At 39.4% G+C, this 21,885-nt stretch overlaps 1 protein-coding gene across 3 annotated transcripts in view; it reads left to right on the forward strand.

Moving 5' to 3' along the window:
* The window catches only part of bcas3 (BCAS3 microtubule associated cell migration factor), a 310,652-nt gene that overhangs the window by 30,520 nt on the left and 258,247 nt on the right, over positions 1–21,885 (forward strand). For all 3 annotated transcript variants that reach the window (XM_044031520.1, XM_044031522.1, XM_044031523.1), the window contains exons 8-13: positions 1,432–1,539; positions 1,628–1,704; positions 6,021–6,097; positions 6,714–6,797; positions 10,424–10,594; positions 15,350–15,443. In XM_044031520.1, coding sequence (XP_043887455.1) covers positions 1,432–1,539; positions 1,628–1,704; positions 6,021–6,097; positions 6,714–6,797; positions 10,424–10,594; positions 15,350–15,443 — 611 coding nt within the window. The remainder of the gene's footprint in view (positions 1–1,431; positions 1,540–1,627; positions 1,705–6,020; positions 6,098–6,713; positions 6,798–10,423; positions 10,595–15,349; positions 15,444–21,885) is intronic.

The following is a 21,885-nucleotide window of genomic DNA, read 5'->3' on the forward strand; positions in this document are numbered from 1 at the left end:
GACCTATTCACAGTAGACGTTGTTTAGTCATGGTTCAGTGCTTAATATAACACTGTGATGAGAATTAGTGCAAGAAATTACTGAAAAATAGAAAAATGGGTCTCATTCATCAAGGCCTTTTTACCTTTTTTTTTCTGAATCACATCTGATTTATGTGATGTTCTTTAAAGGTCCATTGTGTCACATTTAGGTGGGTTTATTGGAAGAAATGGACTATACTCATGTGCATTTGTATTTATATAATCATTTTAAGATAAGAATCTATTAGATTTCATTGTTTCTTACATGCCGGCCCTTTAACTTAAATTAATTATAAGGGGCTTTTATTATGTAATGTTTTCAATTTCCATTTGTATTCATTAATTTAACTTTGAAAATAGGGACACATTAATTAACAATCACATGTGAATGCACCATATTTAAGCTGTTGGCTAATTTGTGTAATAGATTTGTGTAACTGTGTTACATGACTAATGCATACAAATGCAAATTAATTATAAATGAAATGTTATAGTAATTTAAAACCTTCAGAAAGTACAATAACAATTACTTTAATTATTATTAATAATAATTGTTTGCATAGATTGTGTTTTTACATAAATTGATTTAATTAAATAAATCCTAGATAAGAAAATTCAATTTCAAATACTTACAATACACTAATGGGTTTAAAGAAGAAATGGATTTGCTTCAGTATAGGCAGGACCACTGAATTAGATTGTTGAGTTTCATCTGCACTTTGTTATGATATTCCTTTTCCTTGTTTGATGCATGAAAAAAAGGCAATCTCTATTGACACACATTTTATTATGTTTATCATCTGACTCTTTTAGACTTTTATTTTTTTGGTTTCCCTGCAGCATAGGAAGTTTTTGTCTGTGCTGCAGCAGCGGAAAGGACTTGTATGCAGAGTAGATGAAGTGGAACAGTGTTTGAAGTCTCCCGTCACACCACAGATTTAATTGTGAGGCTGTAAACAGAGCCCAGAGGAGGTGCACAAGTGTTGTTCTCTCAGATCACTTGATTTACATTATGCTGAAAGGTGATTATCAAATTACTGATTAATAATGCCAGAATTCTGCCCTAATGTACCTAATGAGCTTTGCAATGACAAGAGTTCTCTTTCATTGACAGACTTCTTCTTGGTGCTTTGATTTGTAAACCGTGTGTTGCGCTGCTGCTGTGCTTTGCTGTTTAATGTAAAACAGGGTATTAAGATACTTTCCTAAAATGACAGATTGACAAGCAACAAACAGAGCAAAGCTGATATTGGATAAAAGGTGATGACATTAGAAGCTGCACTGTACATGATATCCCTACAGTATAGTAGTACTCTGTGATACATTTCCAATGTAATTTGATTGTACTAGTGTCTGTATCTTAAGTTTTATCTCATTGAAACTATATGTGTTTTGGTTTTTCTTTTTTCAGGACCAGCCCTCCCTACTGTTGTGCGGACCTGTATTCTCTGCGAACAGGCGAAATGGTTAAATCAATTCAATTCAAGACACCCATCTATGATCTCCACTGCAACAAACAGTATGTAGGCCTAGCTGATGAGTTTATATTTTATGATGCATTGCACTTTTCTGTCCGCTGTATCAAATGGGCTGTTTTTCTTCCTCAGTATTCTCGTTGTGAGTCTGCAAGAGAAGATTGCCGCCTTTGACAGCTGCACCTTCACCAAGAAGTTCTTTGTCACAAGTAAGGATTCAAGACACACAATATTTCTGTCTTGGGAATTTTAATATTCATCCCATTATATCAAAAGGTTCTTTGCCAACTGCATTTCACGTGCACCATAAGACAATTCAAGCTTTTGTCGGCAGAATGTCCTCAATAAAAACGCTTCATTGTTGAGTCTCATCTCCAGGTCATTAAAGGACCAGTTTGTTATAACTGGTGACATGTAATGGTGAGACGGCAGGTTCTAAAGTGCATCCAGGAACTGTGGTGGTCTTTGCATGCCGGAAAGGATGTAAGCTTCCACTTCAAAGCCATAAAGGCACGCTTTGGCTGATCCTTTTGGTCTGCTGTAGAGACATGGCAGTGTAAGATTGCTGCCTCGATAAATCAAAACCCTTTGCCTAAAGTCCAGATAAAAGGCTTATTCTTAGGCTATGATAAACATTTTTATTTTTAAGTGGTTATACACTTATACAAACACACTTACAAGTAGTAGATTCAGTTTCAGCCAATAAACCATCATGAATATTACACACAGGAGCTTTAAGTAATTATGTTTTTGGATCACAGTTCTCTGTCCTCAACCAGGCAATCTATTTAAACTGAAATATCAAATATTGACAAATATTTGTGTTTTGCAGTGTAGACAGTTGTCACAGGTGCTGGATTATTTTCAACAAAAGGGACATATATGCATTATCTGCTTTACAGAGACCATCCAATAGGAATACCTTCTCTTCCTGAACTGTCCCCTGATTGGTCAAACTCTCCAATCCCTAGATTTCCCCAAGGCTGTAAACAAAGTCTCGAGGAGGTACAGAAGTCTAGCTGTCTGTCCAATTACTTGATTTACATTTTTTCAGTTACTGATTTTTAACTAGCATCTATTGGGGTATTTAACCCCCATTTAAATTGCTGTTGTGAAGTTGTGGAAAAGGAACAGCCATTTAGATCACATTGTCCCCACATATGAAATGTTTCCAGTGGAAACATATATTTGTGAAATGTTGGCACAAACCTCCAGTGTTGTGTACCATATGCAGTAGTTCAAAAAACAGTGGCCGTTACGTAAGTTAACACTAACATTGCCAAACATGATCAGTGACTCTGTCGTGTTGGCATCACTCAAGCTAAACAAATGCAAAGCAGATCATTGGTCATTGTAGAGCCAGCCATGGAGGCCTGTGATTTCGGGCAGCAATTTGTAGCTTTGTGCTATGTTTACACTGCTTTTATCAGGGTAGGATGTGAAGCTCTCCATTTGAAGCTGAACACAGGAGGAAACTGTTTACAACACAGCACTTGCATTCTCCTGGCTGTACCTGCCATGTCTGCTGAAAGATGCTGCGAAAGAAAGGCCAGACTGTATTACAAGGCCATTGCTGTCCACTTAAGTCATTGACTGGAGTAAACTGACCTTACAGGCTGGCTTTAATGTGTCTCCTCTTTGTCTGCCTGCCTTCCATATCAGTGTCTGGGCCACAGGAAACCAAACATGCTCAATAGTTATTAATCGTTTCAGAATACTGGGGCCTCCTCTTCATAATGCTGTTTGGTCTGTTTGGGCCCTAAAAGCAGTAAACAAAGGCTTCTGTGATGTGTGCAGAGCTCTGCGTTGGACCAGACCTCCTTCTGTCCAATGTCCACGTCTCTCAGGATGTGACTGTGGAGATGTCTTACTGTTTTGAACACTTGTGGCTCGTCTCATGTTAATAATCTTTCCCTGCGTTGAGGTTGTGTGTGCTGTGAGACTGAGACACCATCAGCAGCAAATCCTCCTTTTCTGTGCATTCCACACCCTTGTGCAGCTTTACTGAGCGAAACAACACCCACTAATCATGGTTTGATACCTAATGTTTTATGGCACAGTGGCAGCTGTTTGGATATCGGTTCCATGGAATACTCCTAATAATTACTGTGCCTTTTTGAGGCAAACCGATTTCAGCCTGTCGACCTTCAAACAAAAACAAAGTACTTTTTTTAATATTTAAAAAAAGATGTACAAATTTTCCTTCTTACAAGTGTGACGGTCTGTATGATGGGACTTTCTGAACTATGAGTTTCAAAAGAAAAAAGAATCATAAGAGCTCAGATTTCTTTTAGTATAAAAGAAAAGGAGGCATAGAGTGAACATATAGAACATATAGAGCAAATAACTTTGAGCTCACTTAACACTGGTTGCAGACCATAGTATACATTCACCTGAAATGGCTTCTTTGAGCTTTTGCCTGGTTTATAGGGCCTCAAATAATTTCACACTTAAAACTACACATTAACCATCAGTCACATCCAATCCCTTAAAGGCGACATAGACCGGAAGCTCCAATTAACGCTGCGTTTGTGTGTGTGTTTCTGCGTCATTACCTCGTTTATGAAACCCTAAATTTTCAGAACAACAGTTCAGCCACTGCTGAGAAAATAGGGTTTTATTGTTTTCCTGGGCTCTGCGAACTGGATCGGCACTTCCTTAATTTGATTTCGTCATCAGAAATCTGCACCACTCCTCTCACCACCGTAGCGCCTCCGGGTGTGGGCACTAGTCCGGGCACATCCGGTTGCGTACATTCAACCGCAGAAGAAGAAGAAGAACTACTCTCGTTGGAGCTGCTGAGATGCAGAGCATCCACCGTGCCAGAGGGTGAGCTGTGTATCTGAGAGTTGGCCTCACAACACGACAGTATGCTTGCTTTTAAAAGCATTACGTTTTCTGCTTTTTCACCTGCACTCCACACTACTGCAGAGGTTTCAAGTACCTGCAAGTGAAACTTGTTAAGAAGTACTGCTCCCTGTATTTTGATTTGAAACACAAACATACTTTTGAAGTACTTTATATAGCAAAGCTTTTCAGTTATCTGATGTATTAAGCTAAATTTACCTAAAGCAAAAAAAAAAAGCATAAGATCAAGTGAGCTGCTTCCAAAGCTTATACAGACAGAAAGCTTTTGGTTTTGCACAAGAAAATTAGTGCATTTTTATTTAAACGTTTTAATATACAAATTGTTTCATGCTCCTAAGAAATGTAAGGTGATTTTTTTTTTGGGTTAGGGTTGAAATACTCTGTAAGAGTCAACTATACAATTAGTTTTCCCTGAAAAATGATTGAAGCAGCATGTTCCTGTGCGGATCCTGCCACTCAAATACGTGTTTTTTATTTTCCTGAACTTATTCTCTACATATTTTCCTTTGACAGTGTGGGCTTATCTGCTTGGTGGGATCTACATGTTTCATGTTGATCATCAAGTGTGTCATGGTTAAAAATAGGGATGCAGTCAGCGAGAGACGAAGCGTCGTTGGCTTGCGGCGTGCGTGCAGGGCCTTATTTTGGTATTGGTCATGGCAATAGGGTTCGGCCTTCAGAAGCCTGAGCCCTGCTTTCTTTTTCCTTTGATTCTATCCATCATGTGTTTCCTCTCCCCGCTCTTCTCCCCCCTCCCCTCCACCCTTAGGATGTCAAACACATGTTATCTCACCGCCTGGGCTCCCCTTGGCCTTGGAGAGGCACAAAAGGCTTCTCTGGCGCTACCAACAACCCTTGTGGCTAACCTCAATATCCCCCCACCCCACCATCATCACCCGCCCAACCACCCCGCCCTCCAACACAACACACTACATTACTGTCTGCCTCCACCTCATCTGCTCCCAGAGCACTAAATTATTGTCAGAGAGCCCCCTTCTTGTCCCCCACACACGTCCACGCGTCAGCTGTGTGTACATGTGTATGTGCTGCAAGTCCACACCGTACATGTTCATTACTGGGCCAACATTTTGTTGTGTTTAGATGTGTTAGTCATAGATTGCTCTTTGTTCTTGTTTGTCTTGTAGTTGTTTAGTTCCACATGTGTTTGAGTGGGAAGAGAAACATTCCTCCTTATATTGCCTTAGACATTTATCTGTTAGTGAACACAGTGTTCTGTTTGTCACTTAAGATTATTGGTTGCTATACTTATTCCTACTGACATTTTTTTTTTTGTAAAATGTGTGTGCGTCTTCGGTTTTTGAGTTTGTCCCCACTGGGATTATTGTGCTGGTCAATCAGTAGAGGAGCCATCCTCAATTTATCGAGTACCGCAGTCTCACATTAGGTCATACTAGGCTCACACATGCACAGACACGTCACCCTCATTAGACTCCCATTTATCTTCGCAAACAAGAGACTCCCCACAAACACATTAATGGTTTAAGATAGTTACAGACACTCTCCAGGCGAGAGGCTCATTAAAATCCCTAAATGTTTGTTGTTTTTGGTACAGAAAAATCTTTGATGAGGTTCTTTAAAAAAAAGTGTATGAATAGGAATCTCTCTAATTTCCATTGGTGCCCCCGTGTCTTTTCAGGCTGCTACCCTTGTCCTGGCCCCAGCCTCAATCCAATAGCTCTGGGAAGCCGCTGGCTCGCCTACGCTGAGAACAAGGTACTACATGCACACTTATTCACTCATCCTTTGTGGTAATGCCTTATCAGAAAATTTGACATATTTATTTATCCAAAAAAGACATTTTTATCTATTTTCAGCCTCTTTAATCTCTCTGGATAAACAACTCATTCCTAGAAGTCCACTAGAGATGATAACATTTTGAAAATCAACAGATGCATGGGAGTTTTCTGTTGTCTTTAATGGAATTGTTAAGTATTTTCAAAAAACAAGAATGTTGCATTGCGCTCTCTGCAATACATTTAATGCATAATAGTGTTTTGAGTGCTGGCCCTCTTAGGTAATTGACAGATGGGGCCAGTGTTTGTGGGACTGCTCGAGGATTTCCAGAAATTACGAAATGTAGCTTTGTGAGTCACCTGTGTAATGCTGGAACAGGACTATTGAAGAGATATTGTATTTGAAACTTAATCAGTGCAGATTGGCTGTTTGGTTGTGCATTTTTTCTTAAAAACCAAAATCAATTACCTCCAAGGAGGAGAGAAGAACTTTTTTGATGTTTGAAGTCTGACTCTCCTCCAGTTTTTCTCTTTGTGTGTCCTCTGTAGACATATACACTGAGTCTTATACTCATCAGTACATCTTTTTTCTGCAGTTGATTCGATGTCATCAGTCTCGTGGAGGAGCTTGCGGTGACAATGCACAGTCCTATACAGCTACAGTGATCAATGCTGCCAAAGTAAGTGACAATACATAGACACATTTACCGTTTTTTTAGTCTATTCTTCTTTGTACGTACAGTGACACTAAAGTTTCTGAGACCACTTCCCAATTGAAGTGAATGAAAAAGTTTTGTTAAGTGCTATCTGATTTTACCAGCATTATCTCAGCACAGTTCTGGAGTTAGTCATTTGTGTATAGAACCCTGCTGTTTCCTGTTAAGCCTTTTTCACACTTCAGAAGTAGCGGCCAATTTCTCCTAACCACCACCTAACTGACAGGCATGTGACATACTAAAATGCTTTTACATGAGAATAGGCACCTTCCAGATGTGTCATAGACCCCAATCTTATTTCCAGCACACTGGAAATAAGATTGCTATCCTTGCCAATCAGAAACTAGGACAATGGTAAAAGTGGCTGAAACCAAAATGACAGCACTGGTTCATCAGATGGAAGTTAAAAGAGAAGAAAAATGAGCAATACATGATAGAGATCATAGATAGTAGCGTACCGTGGGGTTCCAGTCAGGGCCTTCAGTAAAAAAAAAACAAAAAACCAAAAAAAAACGACATAGCACACACACACCACTGCGCGTCTATAGGCTACTGCATCATTACCACCACATCTTCCGTTATGTCAGTCAGCAAACTTGTCAAGCAAAATTGTTTTTCACAAGCCACTATATGACACAAAAACCAGTTTCCACATCTTCCACAACGTCCCCAGCACTATTTATGATCAACAGCTTTGTCCTCACCACTTCTAGAAAATGTTATCAATTTATCATTAACACTCCAACTACCAGAAAATATGTGCCTTGTAGGTCCATGTAGGTCTTCCTCTTGAAATAATTTCCTTATTTTCTCCAAACGATCACTGTGAAAAGTGTACACGAAGGAGATCAGAAACACGATCGATCGGTGGTGTTAATGCAGTGATCATAGCTTACTTCAAAACCCAAAGGTTCAAACGTCGTTGATGACAACAGCAGGGGCTAGCACCAGACACATTGCTGGGCCTGGGGCGTTCTGTCACTATGATATCACATTTTGATTGGCTGACGACACACGTCAGTCAAAGTTATAACCAAATAGGAAATGGCAGCTTCAACGAAAGGCCAGCAATACTACTAGAGCAGGTCCACGGAGCTATGATGCGTTTAATGACATCCAGGAAAATCCAGCTCTGCTTCACAAAAAATAACCATATTCTTTCTGGAAATATAATCATAACATACTGAAAAAGTAATTGAATTCAGACACGTTCAGACACACATTCATTTGATTATTAAAAATAATAATATCAAAAAAAAAAATCTTTTTTGATATTGTCAGCCCACCACTGATCATAGACAACATCGCTACATTAAGTTTAGCGGTCAACTGAACAAAATTAAGCTTGGTTTCACGCATCTTTTTGGTACGACATGTGTTTTATGATGAGATGAATTGGATATTCTTAAAGGTCTTAAACATATCTGTTTTATACAGCTTTTTTGTCTTTATGACCAATCAAAGCACAATAAACTACAGTTTTGCATCGTTATGCAACTACATGCATTTATATGCTACTTGTTTTCCATCACAAAGCTGTTATATCCATTCACATGCTGCCATCGTAGCCACCAGAAACAATAAGGTGTCAGGTGTCTTGCCCTTGGAGTAGAGCTGGTGATCTAACCCCAATCTTCTGACGACTCCACTCTCCCACTGATCACAGCCAGTTTAAAAACAAGTATTTTGCATGGCATTCTCATCGTTATTGACATTTATCCTCAAACATTTATTTTTATTTTTTTCTTACCACTGACCATTTGACTGTGTGTACTTTATTTTCTTCAACATTTGGAAATGGATTGTTATTTTCTGACTCTATTCTGTCAGAAATTCCTCTGGTTATTACTCCGATTTTAGAAGTAGCTCACAATACATTTACAGATGGCAAGGTCTGCCTATGCCATCTGTAAATGTGCTGACATTGGATCCACCTGGCTTGCCCTGCTAACTGGTGCTGTTCTTATGAGACACTTCATCAACCTGCCTGTCTGCTTTATTTATTATTTTATTTTATTTTATGTTTTTTTTTTTAACCACTGTAATCTGTTTCACTCCAACGGCTTTCATTCTCCCCACTCCACAGGGGAGTGTCCCTAAGATGGCTCATGAACAACCGATAGCCCACTTTGATACCAGATGTCATTCCTGGTCTGATTTAGCTTCTTGCAAATACATGCTAACTAACTTGCACTTCATAGTGTTGTAGTCTGTTTTCTCCATTCAGTCTCAGAGAAGGTGCTAATTGATTGAACAAAGAGCAAGTGTATCCATTTCCTACTTAATGAATGCTTACAGGTAGTGTGAGGGAAGTCTCGTTAGTAGGCTAATGGTGGTATACATCAAAACGACCACTATGACACTAATAGATAAGCAGCATGGTAAGGGGTAGACAATGGCGGGGGGCATTGATATGCAGACAGGCAGTCTGCTCGCCTGCCCTCTCCTCATTTAGGACCATATATCTCAATATGGATGACAAGGTATCTCCTTCTGGCTTGTGGCGCGACACGCTGGCTCTTAGTGCTGACGTCCAGAGACATGGAAACGGAAAGGGAGGGGGAGTTGCATTAAATTGTAATGGCTTTTGTTTATAACAAGGAAAAGACAGTGCAACAGCTCTGACTCTGAGTCCCAGTTCTGCTCGCCGTAAATCACATCAGTCCTGTTGCTTTCATTCTTGGATGCACAACTGTAAAAGCTCTTTGATAAGAATTAGGTTGTAATTTGTTTAGATGGCAACATCAGGTCATATCTGTATATGCACCATGTGTGTATGTGTGAGTGTTTTTTTTAGACATGTTCTGCCTCCAGTCTCCCCCCTTCTTCACCAGCCGATCAATAGCCCCTGTTTGGACTACCACTAAGAACTCCACAACTGCAGTGATTAGAAAACACATTAGTGTTGATCAATTAGGAGCCAAACGCCCCACTTAATAATTGATGGCTCTTGTGGAATCTTACACACACATACACACAGGCTGCAGACACTGTTAGTGTGCCTGGCCAAGTGGCGAAGAGAGACAGTGGGTGATCCTCAGACCCAACAAACGCGAGGCGCCACAGTCTATTGACAGGGCCGCCTAGTCTGAATGCCTGATTAGGCTCTCCGGGGCCCCTTTGGCGCTTACACACACAAAGACACACAGTCACACACGTTGGACTCCATTAGCTAAAGACAGTGTAGTAGGTGAGATAGACTCCACTTAAGCAGCACTATCCATTTCCCTTGATCGAGCCACAGAGGTGTGTTTGAGCCAGACACCCTGGCTGGGCCTTAAACGGACACAGAGGAGCCACACACGCACGCACACACACACACACATACACATACACACGCAGTGTTTTGTGTAGCTACAGTGCTACAAGTCATCAGCACTACACATTATCAGCAAGCATCAAGTGAACGTGGTGCTTGTACACAGAGACACATTTGCACATACAGTCATGTACCTGGCACCTCTGCTCACTTTCAGTGTCAGTAACAATTTAAATAAAATTTGTGGAGATCTTACTCATATGATTGTATTATTTCAGGAGTTTAAGCAAATATCTAATATCTATCCATAATTTTGTCTTTTTTAATGCAGACTTTAAAGACGGGCCTGACCATGGTGGGTAAAGTTGTTACACAGTTGGCCGGCACCGTGCCGGCAGGGACTCCAGATGAGGAGGGAACATCTCACAGCACAAGTCGGCGTAGTCCACACAACCCTGGTGTGGTCACCATCATTGACACAGACAATGTTGGTGAAGGACAGGTCAGTCATTTGTTTGTACTTTTGTACAATGTGTGGATTAAGATTGAACTGTTGTGACTGCATGACGGCGTTTAGAAGAGGGTGTTAATGAAAACACTGAATTGTACTGAACAATCAGCCATGATGTAAAAATTCAAATAATATCAGTGGTTTAAGCATGATGTTTTGCAGTAATTGGTACAAATTACTGTATTCATTTCTGTAATATTGGACATTGGGTATTATTGGTTGGGTGGCTCAAATAAGTTATTTTTGTCCTGGTCCAATTAAGTGTAACTAGTGCATTTGTGATTGTTCACAATTTTTGCTGTGTGGACTTTTCACAGGAGGCAGATTGAATCCCAATTAGATAATTTGATCTCTCATCATCCTGTTCATGACATATACTTCAGACACTGGTATAGCGAAATTAGATTAAGGTGGAATGAGAGATAAGGTGATAAGGTTAATTTTTGTTACGCACACTGATCACATACCCTGGTATATAGAGTAGAACTGTATGTCTGATTTCCCTCCAAGTACCACCAGTAGAAGCTTGTGTACCACTGGTAGTACATGTACCACAGAGAATTATTGTTATTGACAATGTATTCACACAATGTTGATCAGTAAGAAGCATCATAATTTTAATTTACTGAGCAAAGCAGGGTTGCACTACAAATCAATAAATTCACTTTACACTTTTCCAGATGCACAAAGCAAATACAGCAAGCATAGAATTACATTGACAGATTAATTAAAGGCAATACTCACAGACTGGTGTCTATAGCAACAACACAAAAGATAACTTTAGCAGGAGAAGCAGCGCAATGTACTCTCAATTACCTCATTAAAATATTGACGGCAATTACCTTGTTTGAATTTGCTTACTTCACCAGGAGTGAGCTATAAATCTAATATGTAAATATGAATCTACATAGAGGAGGAGATTCTGGATCATTACAGAATGGATCCAATACCATCATCAGAAAATAGTTCTAGCTGACTCTGAGACTTTGAAATTAGGAGAACTGTTAGTTATTATACAATGGATTAATTTTATTATTCAGTATTTTATCATTTGATTATGAGTCCTGAATGGTAAGGCCTGAGCTCACTTAGCTTTCCTTTTTGGATCCGGCTTGGTGGTTAACCAAAAACTGTTACCAGGTGACCATTATTGTTGAACTGAATGTCTGCTTTACTGGCTATCCCTCTATATACTTGCATTTCCCCCCAATGAGTCCATGATATGTATAATGCATGGACACATACACACAAGATTAAATTGACATAAGTTTGTTCTTGGCTGCGTTCCTCTCTGGTCCTGTCATTTATGACCCAGGTAAACATAGCCTTGGCCTCTGTGGTTTTGTGGGAATCAGGAAAATCTCCAAGGTTGGCTTTTTTTTCTCCCCTCTGCGGCTTGGACACACTTAGACTCGTTCATCTCACTCCACACAACTCAGTGAGAGGTGCGACTTAGATTTGCTGCATATTTTAACAGCCAAGCTTTTAGCCACAAGCGTGGCTGCTTTAGCAGCCCCGGGTTACAGAGACACTCTGTAAACAGTCGTTGGTCTGCAGTAACCTCACATGAAGCTCAGAGTGCACCATATGTCAGATGAGGTCTTGACATCACATTGTCAGTCATTATAATCGTCTAGACAATGTGAAAAATGTATAGTAGATTCACGTTTCAAATATAATACAATGACCAATTATATTCAAGTGCAGGAAACTAATATAACTAATAGGCATTTTGCATCAGTCTGGGTTTAAATCCAGTCCTTGGCTTTCACACTCACCTGTGGGGTCAAATAAAGTGTTAAAATAATCCCCCAAAATATCTTAAAGTCTACAAAAAATGATGGTTTGGTCTCACCGCCTTTTTCCTTAAAACTGCATAGAACTGAAATCTCTGGGGCGGCCTCAAAACAACATACACTGTAGAGACTTGGGGCAGCATATAAAGACACTTTACACTTGCATTGGCACCGAGGGTCAGCTTCTAGTCTCGTATTAAGCTGTATGTCTTTAGACTGAGGGAGTATTTAGAGGAAAACCACACAGATTCAGATAAAACGTAAAGAAAGCATCAGTGCCAAATGTCCAAGGCCACTGAACAAAGTGAAATAATTACTTTATGATAGGGCTGCACAATTTCACCTTGAATAATTAAAATCCCAATATGCCCACAGCATCTTCAGATTGAAAGGCACTCTAATATTATACAGAGATACAAGATACAATGAGTGCAAAATAGCTTAATAATGAGGTACTGCAGAAATCCCCAGCCAAAACTCTTTATACAAGAAAACATGTTTTTTTTTTTATTTGAAATGATCATGATTTAGATTTCAAGATTGTAATATTCTTTATATTCTAGTCTTGATCTATACACATCTTATTCTACAGAGTGAAGAGAACATCATTGTTTTCTCACAGATCTGCACAAATATCACACAGTAACCATTTTAAATATGTTTTTTGAATGAAAATAAGAATAATAATATAGCAAATCAAATCGCAATCGCTATTCCTGTCAAAAGAATCACAATTAGATATTTATTCCTTATTTCTTGGTGTGTGTGTAATGTATGTACTGTATATCAGTGTGACCCCCACAGTTTGAACCATACTGATTTCCTTCAACATAGTTTCCCTTAACAACTGCAAAAATGGTCAAATCTTTTATCCCCCCCGACTCTCCACAGCCACTCTAAACCATGATTAATCATGCTGCTGTAGCTGTCACGTTTTTAATGAGGCATGTTAGCATAAATAGTACAGTTTGTCAGTGATGTAGTCACCACACACACTCCCTGCCTTCTCCCTTTCTCTCACACCGTGACTGTAGCTGGCCCCGTAGCCAATGTGTTGTCTTATAAGCTCGACCTGAGCCTTCAGAAGCAGGCCTGCACTCTGTCACTAGTCGACACACTGTAACTATACACTGGCCATAAACACTGACTCGGGCAGGAAGGCAAGGAGAGAGGAGAAATGGAGGGTGAAGTTATGAGGGGGGGAGTTGAGAGTAAAACAAAAGGTGTGGGGCGGGTTCAGGTGTGATATTTGGAGAATTATAAAAGGGCACGAATATGACAGAGGTGAAATCCTGTGTCTGTGTAGTCGTAGAGGATATTCCCATCCTCTGCAGGCTTTGAACACCCTTATTTGGAGCAGCAGCTTCATCACACACACTCTCTCCCTGTGTTGCAGACTGGGTTTTCTGGAGGACACTGTTGTTTCAAAGGGCTCCAGCAGGATTCCCTCACAGAACAACATTGTCTGCCTGCAACGCAATAAAAGTGATCTGCTTCATGTCACCAGCCTCCTTCCCTCTTCCCATTCTGCCTTTCCTTTTTTCTACCCCTGCTTATTTTCTTGCTTGTAGTCTGAGATGAAGCCATATTTGTTTGGACAAAGTATGCTAAGTTAGTTGATGGTTCGCCAGCCTTCCTCACAATATTAATGTAACATTCAGTTCACTTACATTGTACAAATAATTCATTATTGTCTTTGTCCGACTAAAACAGGACTTATTCCAAAAAAAACAAACAATTATTTGCTTGTGCTTACTGGACAAACAAATTAATTAAATTCAACGGTGCAGTGCAACTGTGGCTCGACTTAACTGTGTTTGGAAACGCACTGTCTGAAGCTGTGTACGTGTTCACTCTCATGCACAAAATGGCCTCATGTGTCGGCCTTATCTTTTTTCAAAATTTTCATCCTCACCCTGGTGGTTCCCTGCCAACTCCTGGAATCACCTCAGCCTTGTAATTATAGGATTATTTTATTTCTCCCACTTTGACAACAGAGTTTATACAGAGGTTTAGGAGCTGCCACTTCTCTAGTGAATATTATTACAGTTTAATTTTCTTAAGTGAAAAGTGCAGCGCCAGTTTCTGCCTGTTTATGTGAACACTTTCATGTGGTATAGTCACAACCAACATGTCAAACACCACATTATGGCCAGACAAATGATCATATTCTTGTCCCTGTTCTTAGACCATACTGTGTCCTCACCGGTCAATTTCTTTGATGTATCTTGAGAGAGGTTTCAAATATTTTTTTTTACCATTGCGGCCCATTAGAGCATGACCAAACTCAGCCCAAACTGGATTGCAGTTTCAAAATATTTGATGGAACCCATCCTGACCCGCTGGGATCTGTCAAATTCCTATTGAGATGTTCTGAGGACGCGTATCCCTATATTTCTGTGCTGACACATGCAGACTGTGTCCATACTGAATACTCGGGCTGTCAAATGATTAACATATGATCTCAATTAATACGATTGATTGTTCTACAGGCAATTGTTCAATTTTGTATTACTCTTTTATCAAATGTGCTTGCTTTATGCAAATATATGCATTGTTATTTTATGTGTGCATATTAATCATGTGTCTAAAATGTTGTGGCATTAAAATGAATGCATCTATATATCCTCTCTATCCTATCTACCCCATACATACATCCATCTACCCACCCATACATACGTATTGTGTCTGTAATTATTAACCTATCTAATGATGATTAATTCTTTTTTTTTCTTACTACGAGAGGGCAACGGCACATTCAGAAAGGAATGTGTGTGTGATGATATCAAACCAAACCTACATTTGAAGAAAATCATGTAACTCAGAGGAAAGTCCCATTCTGGGTTTATGTTCATATTGTTAGAAAATGATTTGGACTTTCTTTGTGTGTGTGTGTGGTGTGTGGTGGCGTGTGTTTGTGTGTGTGTGTGTATATATATATACACTACAGGTCTTGGTGAGTGAGGACTCAGACGGAGAAGGAGTGGTGGCTCACTTCCCAGCTCATGACAAACCCATATCCTGCATGCAATTCAATCCCAGTGGTAAGACGCACACATGCACACACGCACACACACACACACACACACGTGGCACACACACATTTTTGAGGAAGAGGCTATAACAGCCTATTTAAGTTAAAAATACAGAAAACAGAAGGGATTACATTTCCTTCCACTTAAATGACATGAAGTGAAATAATATAAGTTAAATAATGCTACAGTATTAATTTACTCTCAACCTCAGTAAATCTAACTAATCCATGCTTTTGGTTTTGGAGAACTAGTCCTCTGCACCTCCTCTAGGCTCTGGACAAACGTGGCCAGTGATTGGATCAGTTACAGTGTTCTGTTGGTGAGGAGTGGGTATATCTAGGTACTTTGTGATTTGATTCAATTATGATTCAGGAGGCTACAATTTGATTTTAAAACAATTATGAATGCATCTTTATGCATCAGAGGTTTTCTCTTAAAACACACTTTATATAATGATGCATAATTAAAGGATAAGATGCAATTACTTCAATTGTCCCTTCATACAAATGAAAGTACTGCAGCATTTTAATATAGATTTAACTTAGTCTTGCAGTAGTAGGGTACACCTACATGTGTGTTTTTGTATATGCTTTTCTGTAACTCCACACAATTATTGAGATGAACAACACCAAGATATAATAAACTTAATTAAGTTTACATTTATACTGTTCTGTTTACTATACTGGTCTGTGTAAGTACTGTGTTTAAACGTTTCTGTAACTCTTAGCCTAGCATCAGCTTTACCTACAGAGGTAAGTAGGTAAAGATGGATATGATGAATATGAATTGATTCATAATTATAATATTTTATCATTGCTCCCATAAAGCCCTTCAGTAAAACTGCCTATGCTGCAAAGCAACCCATAAATCAGGCACAAAAAAAACCTAACAAAACATAAATAGAGCTTAACATTAAGTAAGATATGCATAAATATGGACGGAGCATTTTAGAGACGGAGACATTGCCATGTGTCAATTGAACTGAGGGTATTTATCCATTCTCCTCCTCTGGTCAGAACTGGGAGTATAATCCTAAACGTAAGTATATGACATATATGTAGATGAGACTCGACAATCAGATATTTTTTTAGAGATCCCAAAGACTAGATCTTTAAGAAAAGGTCAGGCGAGTGACCCACTTGTCCTTGCATAAGCTGGAAAAAAATCTGAACTATTTCCTTCATTCATCTCTGAGCTCATATACTCAATGAGTGAATGTATCAGTGTGAGTATTTCCTTTTAACTTTTTTCCCACTTTCTTTGCATTGCTGAAATCCACACTGTTAAAAGAAAGAGACAGTAGATACTTTGTAAGTGCGAACAGGCTACCATGTCAGTTTTTGTTGGATGTGTTAGTTTGTGTCAGTCTCAGTGACTCCTGTGGTGTGTGTGAGTGTGAGCGAGCGCTCTTGTGTGTTGCGTGTGCATGTGCAGTTAATAAAGGAACTGCTGAGCGATGACTCTCACCCTGTGACCTCTAGGCCCCAAGAATCCTTCACTTACCCGGAATTATGACTTAACACAGCAGCTCCATTTGAGCACAGACGGGATGATATTGAAGGCAAAGACATACAAGAAGACGTGGCTGTCGAGACGCAATCTTCTCCCGAACCCATGTCATCAAAACTGACACACAACAAAACCCCTTTTAGTACAATGAACGGCACAAAAGTTTAAAAGTCCATTGAAGTACTGTTACTGTGCTTTTTGAATTTTGAATTTTGAATTTTACAACAAAATGAGTTCCTTGTGTTACTGTCCAGCCACCACAGCTTGTCCGGAGAAGCACACAAAGACACAATCAAAAGTTTATGTTGTTCTGAACCCTTTCTCTTGCTCTATGTAAGTTTTGATGAGTAGGTGGGAACAATGTGTGAATGGGTAATTTAATAATAGTCAGATAATCCTTCTCTCAGAATCAGGTACATCACGATTCGATGTGATTCATCAAGATGCAATTCATCCAGAATTTTATCTTTTTATCTATGTTAAAAAATACAAGCAGTCTGTTAAATATTAACCCTAATATGAAATTGAATCCTTTTCTTTACAAACCAAATTGAATTGTACTGTTTTCAAGAAAATAAACTAATGCTCCCGCAGCTGAGCAGCAGTTTCAAGCAACTGAAACATCAATAATCAGTGTTATATGTAGGCCTGTGTTTTTTGAAATATTTACTGTGTGATACTGTTAAACAATCCTCCAAAATATGATACACCTTTAAAGTGGCATAGCATTGCTTTTACATGAGAGCCAGGATTCTATAGCACAATGCAGTTCAGTTAGTCTCATTGTATTGTGGAATGCTGAGTCAGTGAGCTGACAGATTACCCGGTGAAACTTTCCAACGCGAACAGTCAACTTCAGAGCTCTCTTAATCTTTCTGAGTCATTTACTCTGAACCACAACTAAATGACTAATAAAAGTTTAAATTACAACCAAAAGCAACACCAGAAGTGAAGCCCGAAAACACAATTACAGCCAGGGCATGTAATGAGATTAGGATGAATCTTAACAGAGCCAGAGAAACTCGTCTTTTTCCACTGTTGAGAATGCAAAACTGCTTTCATCATTGTTTATTCTTTTACTTTTTTCACTTCTAAGCTGCCTGTTGTGGAGTGTCTCATAATTAGAGGCCTCTTGGTCTGATCAGAATCCAAATCCTGAGTGACACGTTTGTTGGTCTGGCACTACGTGATGTTAGGGGAAGTGACTTTGACTGAACTACCTTCCTGGCCCTACTGAGGGCTCCCTTTACCGCGGTCAAGCTCAACATAGCAGAAACAAGACGGATTTACTTACCAGGAAACAATGATATGACTCAAACAGAGACTGGAAAGCCCAGAAGTTTTGGCTGGGAAGAGTTATGTAAGAAACCCCAGTGGCTTGTGTGTGTTGGCGGCTCTACAGAGGGCGGACTGGTGGCCGCCAGTTCCTAGTGTGGCGGCTGGCGCTTTGCGGCGCTTCGGTGGATCTGTGGATCTATTCCTAGTGGTGTAATTAGAGGGACGCAGATGAAGTGCAGTGGCACAGCACTCTCTTTAACAGCTGCAGTGTGCACGCGCTTGTTTTCTTTCTCGTCTCGTCCTCTTCACTCGTCCTTAACGATGCTTGACTTGATTAATAGGTACGATGCCAAGGTCAAAATACACTCACGTTTAGATGGTAGACATAATGTCCAGCAGCTTGTCCATTTCTTATGACCGTGAGTGGCACTAGATGGAGTGATTGATCCAGCAACCCTGCAAGGCCACACCCTCTTGTTTTATTCTCTCAACAAACTTTCTCCTCAGTCCTACTCACTGCACTGCAGTGGTGAATGAATTATATTTCAAATACAGGAGTAGTGTGGAGTAATTATTATTGTTAGTATTGTTAACATTTAAATTGCCAGTTCAGTCCTGTATTCAAAACTCTCCATAAAAAAAAAAAAGACATATAAAAAAACCCACACATAAGAATTTATGAGTGTAGGTTGGTGCTAATGCAATTGAATATACTGTCAGAGCAATAGTAGTAGATTAATGCCTTTTATATTGCATTAATTGCAAAATTGTTTAATATTAAATAATGATAATAATCTTAAACAGTGAGAAGTTGCTAATAATGTTTGAAGCTGAAATATAATTTAATTGTTTTAATCTCACAACGAGGGCAACACAGTGGGTGTAGTGGTTAGCGCTCTTGCCTTTGCAACAAGAATACCCGGGTTCAAGACCCGGTTGGAATAAGAGCCTTTCTGCATGGAATTTGCATGTTCTCCCCGTGTGTGTGGGGGTTTTCTCCGGGTTCTCCGGCTTCCTCCCACAGTCAATAAACATGCAATATGGGGATTAGGTATATTGGACACTCTAAATTGACTGTGAGAGTGAATGGTTGTTTGTTTCTATATGTGGCCCTGCGATAGACCAGGGTGTACCCTGCCTATAGTCCTATGTCAACTGAGATTGGCTAATTAAATAATTGCTTTAGCATTCACTGCAGGTTCTGACATCTGATCATATCAGTACATTTAGTCTTAAGCAAGCAATAACTTAATCGAGGAAATAATCGCCTCGCTAGTTATTAATCAAGATAAAGTGTTTGTCTCAGCCCTCAAATTGTTGTCAAGCAGTTTCTCTCTATAAGGCATTGTATAGTTTTCTTCAGCCTCGAGTGGGTGGTAAAACAGTGTTGTCATCTTCATTTTGATTTATGTAGTAACATTTGACTAGTTATAACACTTCACTCAAAGATACTAGAATTGAGCAGTAACAGTTTAGCTAAATACAAATAAAAAACTAAACAATCCTACATAAAATAGGATCATTCAAGTTTACAGTGTTATGACATAACAATAAATGTAATACAATCAAATTTTCATCCACAGAAATAATTCATACATCCATATTTATTTATTTATTAAAAAAAAAAAAAGTACATGTGTGAAGTGAGCTTTGGTTTCATTGTGACAACTATAGTTACCAAATGAATGTAAAGGTGTAACAAGTGCAAATTGAAAAGTTTCATTCAAAATATTATGTTGTAGACATTTAAGTGGCAGCAATAATATCCAATCTAAAAGCGAGGCTCAAACATGTTCTGTACTACTTTTAAAATATTCAACCAATGCAGTGACCCACAACACTGTGTACATTCAGGTAACCCTGTCTTATAGCAATTACTGTATGTTCATATTTTACAAAAAAGCTTTCTCTTAGTTACGCACCAGCAGTCACAGAATCACTGACTGGATTATGATCAGAAGCAGCAACCTCATTATGTTTAATAGAAAACATAATTCGGTGTGTCGCTGTTGCTTTTTCTTCAAAACAAATCTTGCTGCCCGTACTTATGACCGTGAATCATTCAAATCATTTGTGTCTAAACTGGATTCAGGTGTACATTCACTCTTGTGCTCTTTCATTTCCCCCTTTTTGAGTCTCACAAAACCCATTAGTCTGCCACAGATTCACAGCTTGATTTTTTTTTTTTCGTGCTGCCAACGAAACGTTTTGAATATGGAATTTTTGAATACCCGATCAAAGCCACAAGTAATGGCAGATGAATCAAGACTGAATCTCTCTCTCCACACGGAACTGTCCCATAAACCATAGCCCTGATTTAGTAACAGGCCAGTCTAATGACTAGCCTGGCCTGCTGAGCCTGACCATTGAGGCAGCTGTGCCATGGAGGCAGCTCTCCGTGGTGTAATAACTCTGTCTCTCCATCTCACTGATGTGTGAAAGAAACCAGGCCGTCGCCGAAAAACCCTGGACCCACACGCACATGTTGAACACGAGGGGAATTCCCACACACAAGCAGCTCCGCTCGGCCGCACATTTATAGCCACACATTTAGCATGGATTGAGTTGTGTCTTCACACCGAGACAGTAATTAGCGCTCACAGCTCGCTCACATGTGATTTACAGCAACAGCTTCTCAGTATTTTGACTGGGGACAACATGGGCTGTTTTCTCCAGCTCTGAATTCTACTTAGACTATTGTTGGGTAATCATAATCATCATGTCTCAGTTTTTAGTGGCATAATGATTATGTCATTATTGTCAGAGCTTGGGCTGGTCGCTCAGCTGCATTTGCAGTGTCTTATACGCTGACTGTGCCAGCAGACAGAAACCAAGAATTTACTGAAAACCATGTATTGGCCATTCATTGTGACATGGAGTCGCCTGTTGACATGATGTGGTTTCCCTGTAATAAATCAATATAAATGAATACCATGACAGCCTTTAAAGGAGCAGTTCATTCAAAAATAAAAAATCTGTCATTGTTTTTGGATGAACATTTAAGGCAAGCTTTCAACTAAGTACACGTTGAGAGTTCTTTTTTCTCTGTACCCAGTGGTTAGATTTGTAAAAATGACCCAGTTCAACTGAATGAAACATGCTATTTAGCATAATCAGAAAGCACTTGGATCCCTTTGATTTATGACTTTTACAGCTTACTTTTGTTAGTGTGTCTTAGTGGTTAAGAGTCTGAATGAGCTTCAATAGAAAAGAGGAACACCAGTCTTTTGCATTAATATTTCAGTTAATAATACACAATACTTGTTTGAATAGTACCACACATTAATCAGTATTAAAAGTCTGATGGTAATTGTGACAACGTAATATCTTCCTGCAGTGAATAAGGTTGGTATTATTTTAGCGTCATGGTACTGGTTACTGAAGAAACATGTCCCACCAGCTTTTAAAACCATTAAGCCTGTGTTGATTTAGCATCTCAGTGACAAGATGGTGTGAACTCACAATATATGTCTCACGTCTTTGCACATCAAACACTCAGCAGAACTGTTGTTCCTTGCCGTTGTGCGTGTCTGTGTAATTGCAGCACAAACAGCATTATAGCTAGATAAGAAACATAATGGAACGAAATCAGGCAGGGTCTAACTGTGGTTATCAAAAGGACTACAAAATGGGGCGCAAGGGGAATATAGAATTCAAATTTGCA

The sequence above is a fragment of the Solea senegalensis genome, linkage group LG8 (genome assembly GCF_019176455.1).
Source record: "Solea senegalensis isolate Sse05_10M linkage group LG8, IFAPA_SoseM_1, whole genome shotgun sequence".
Classification (NCBI taxonomy): Eukaryota; Metazoa; Chordata; class Actinopteri; order Pleuronectiformes; family Soleidae; genus Solea; species Solea senegalensis.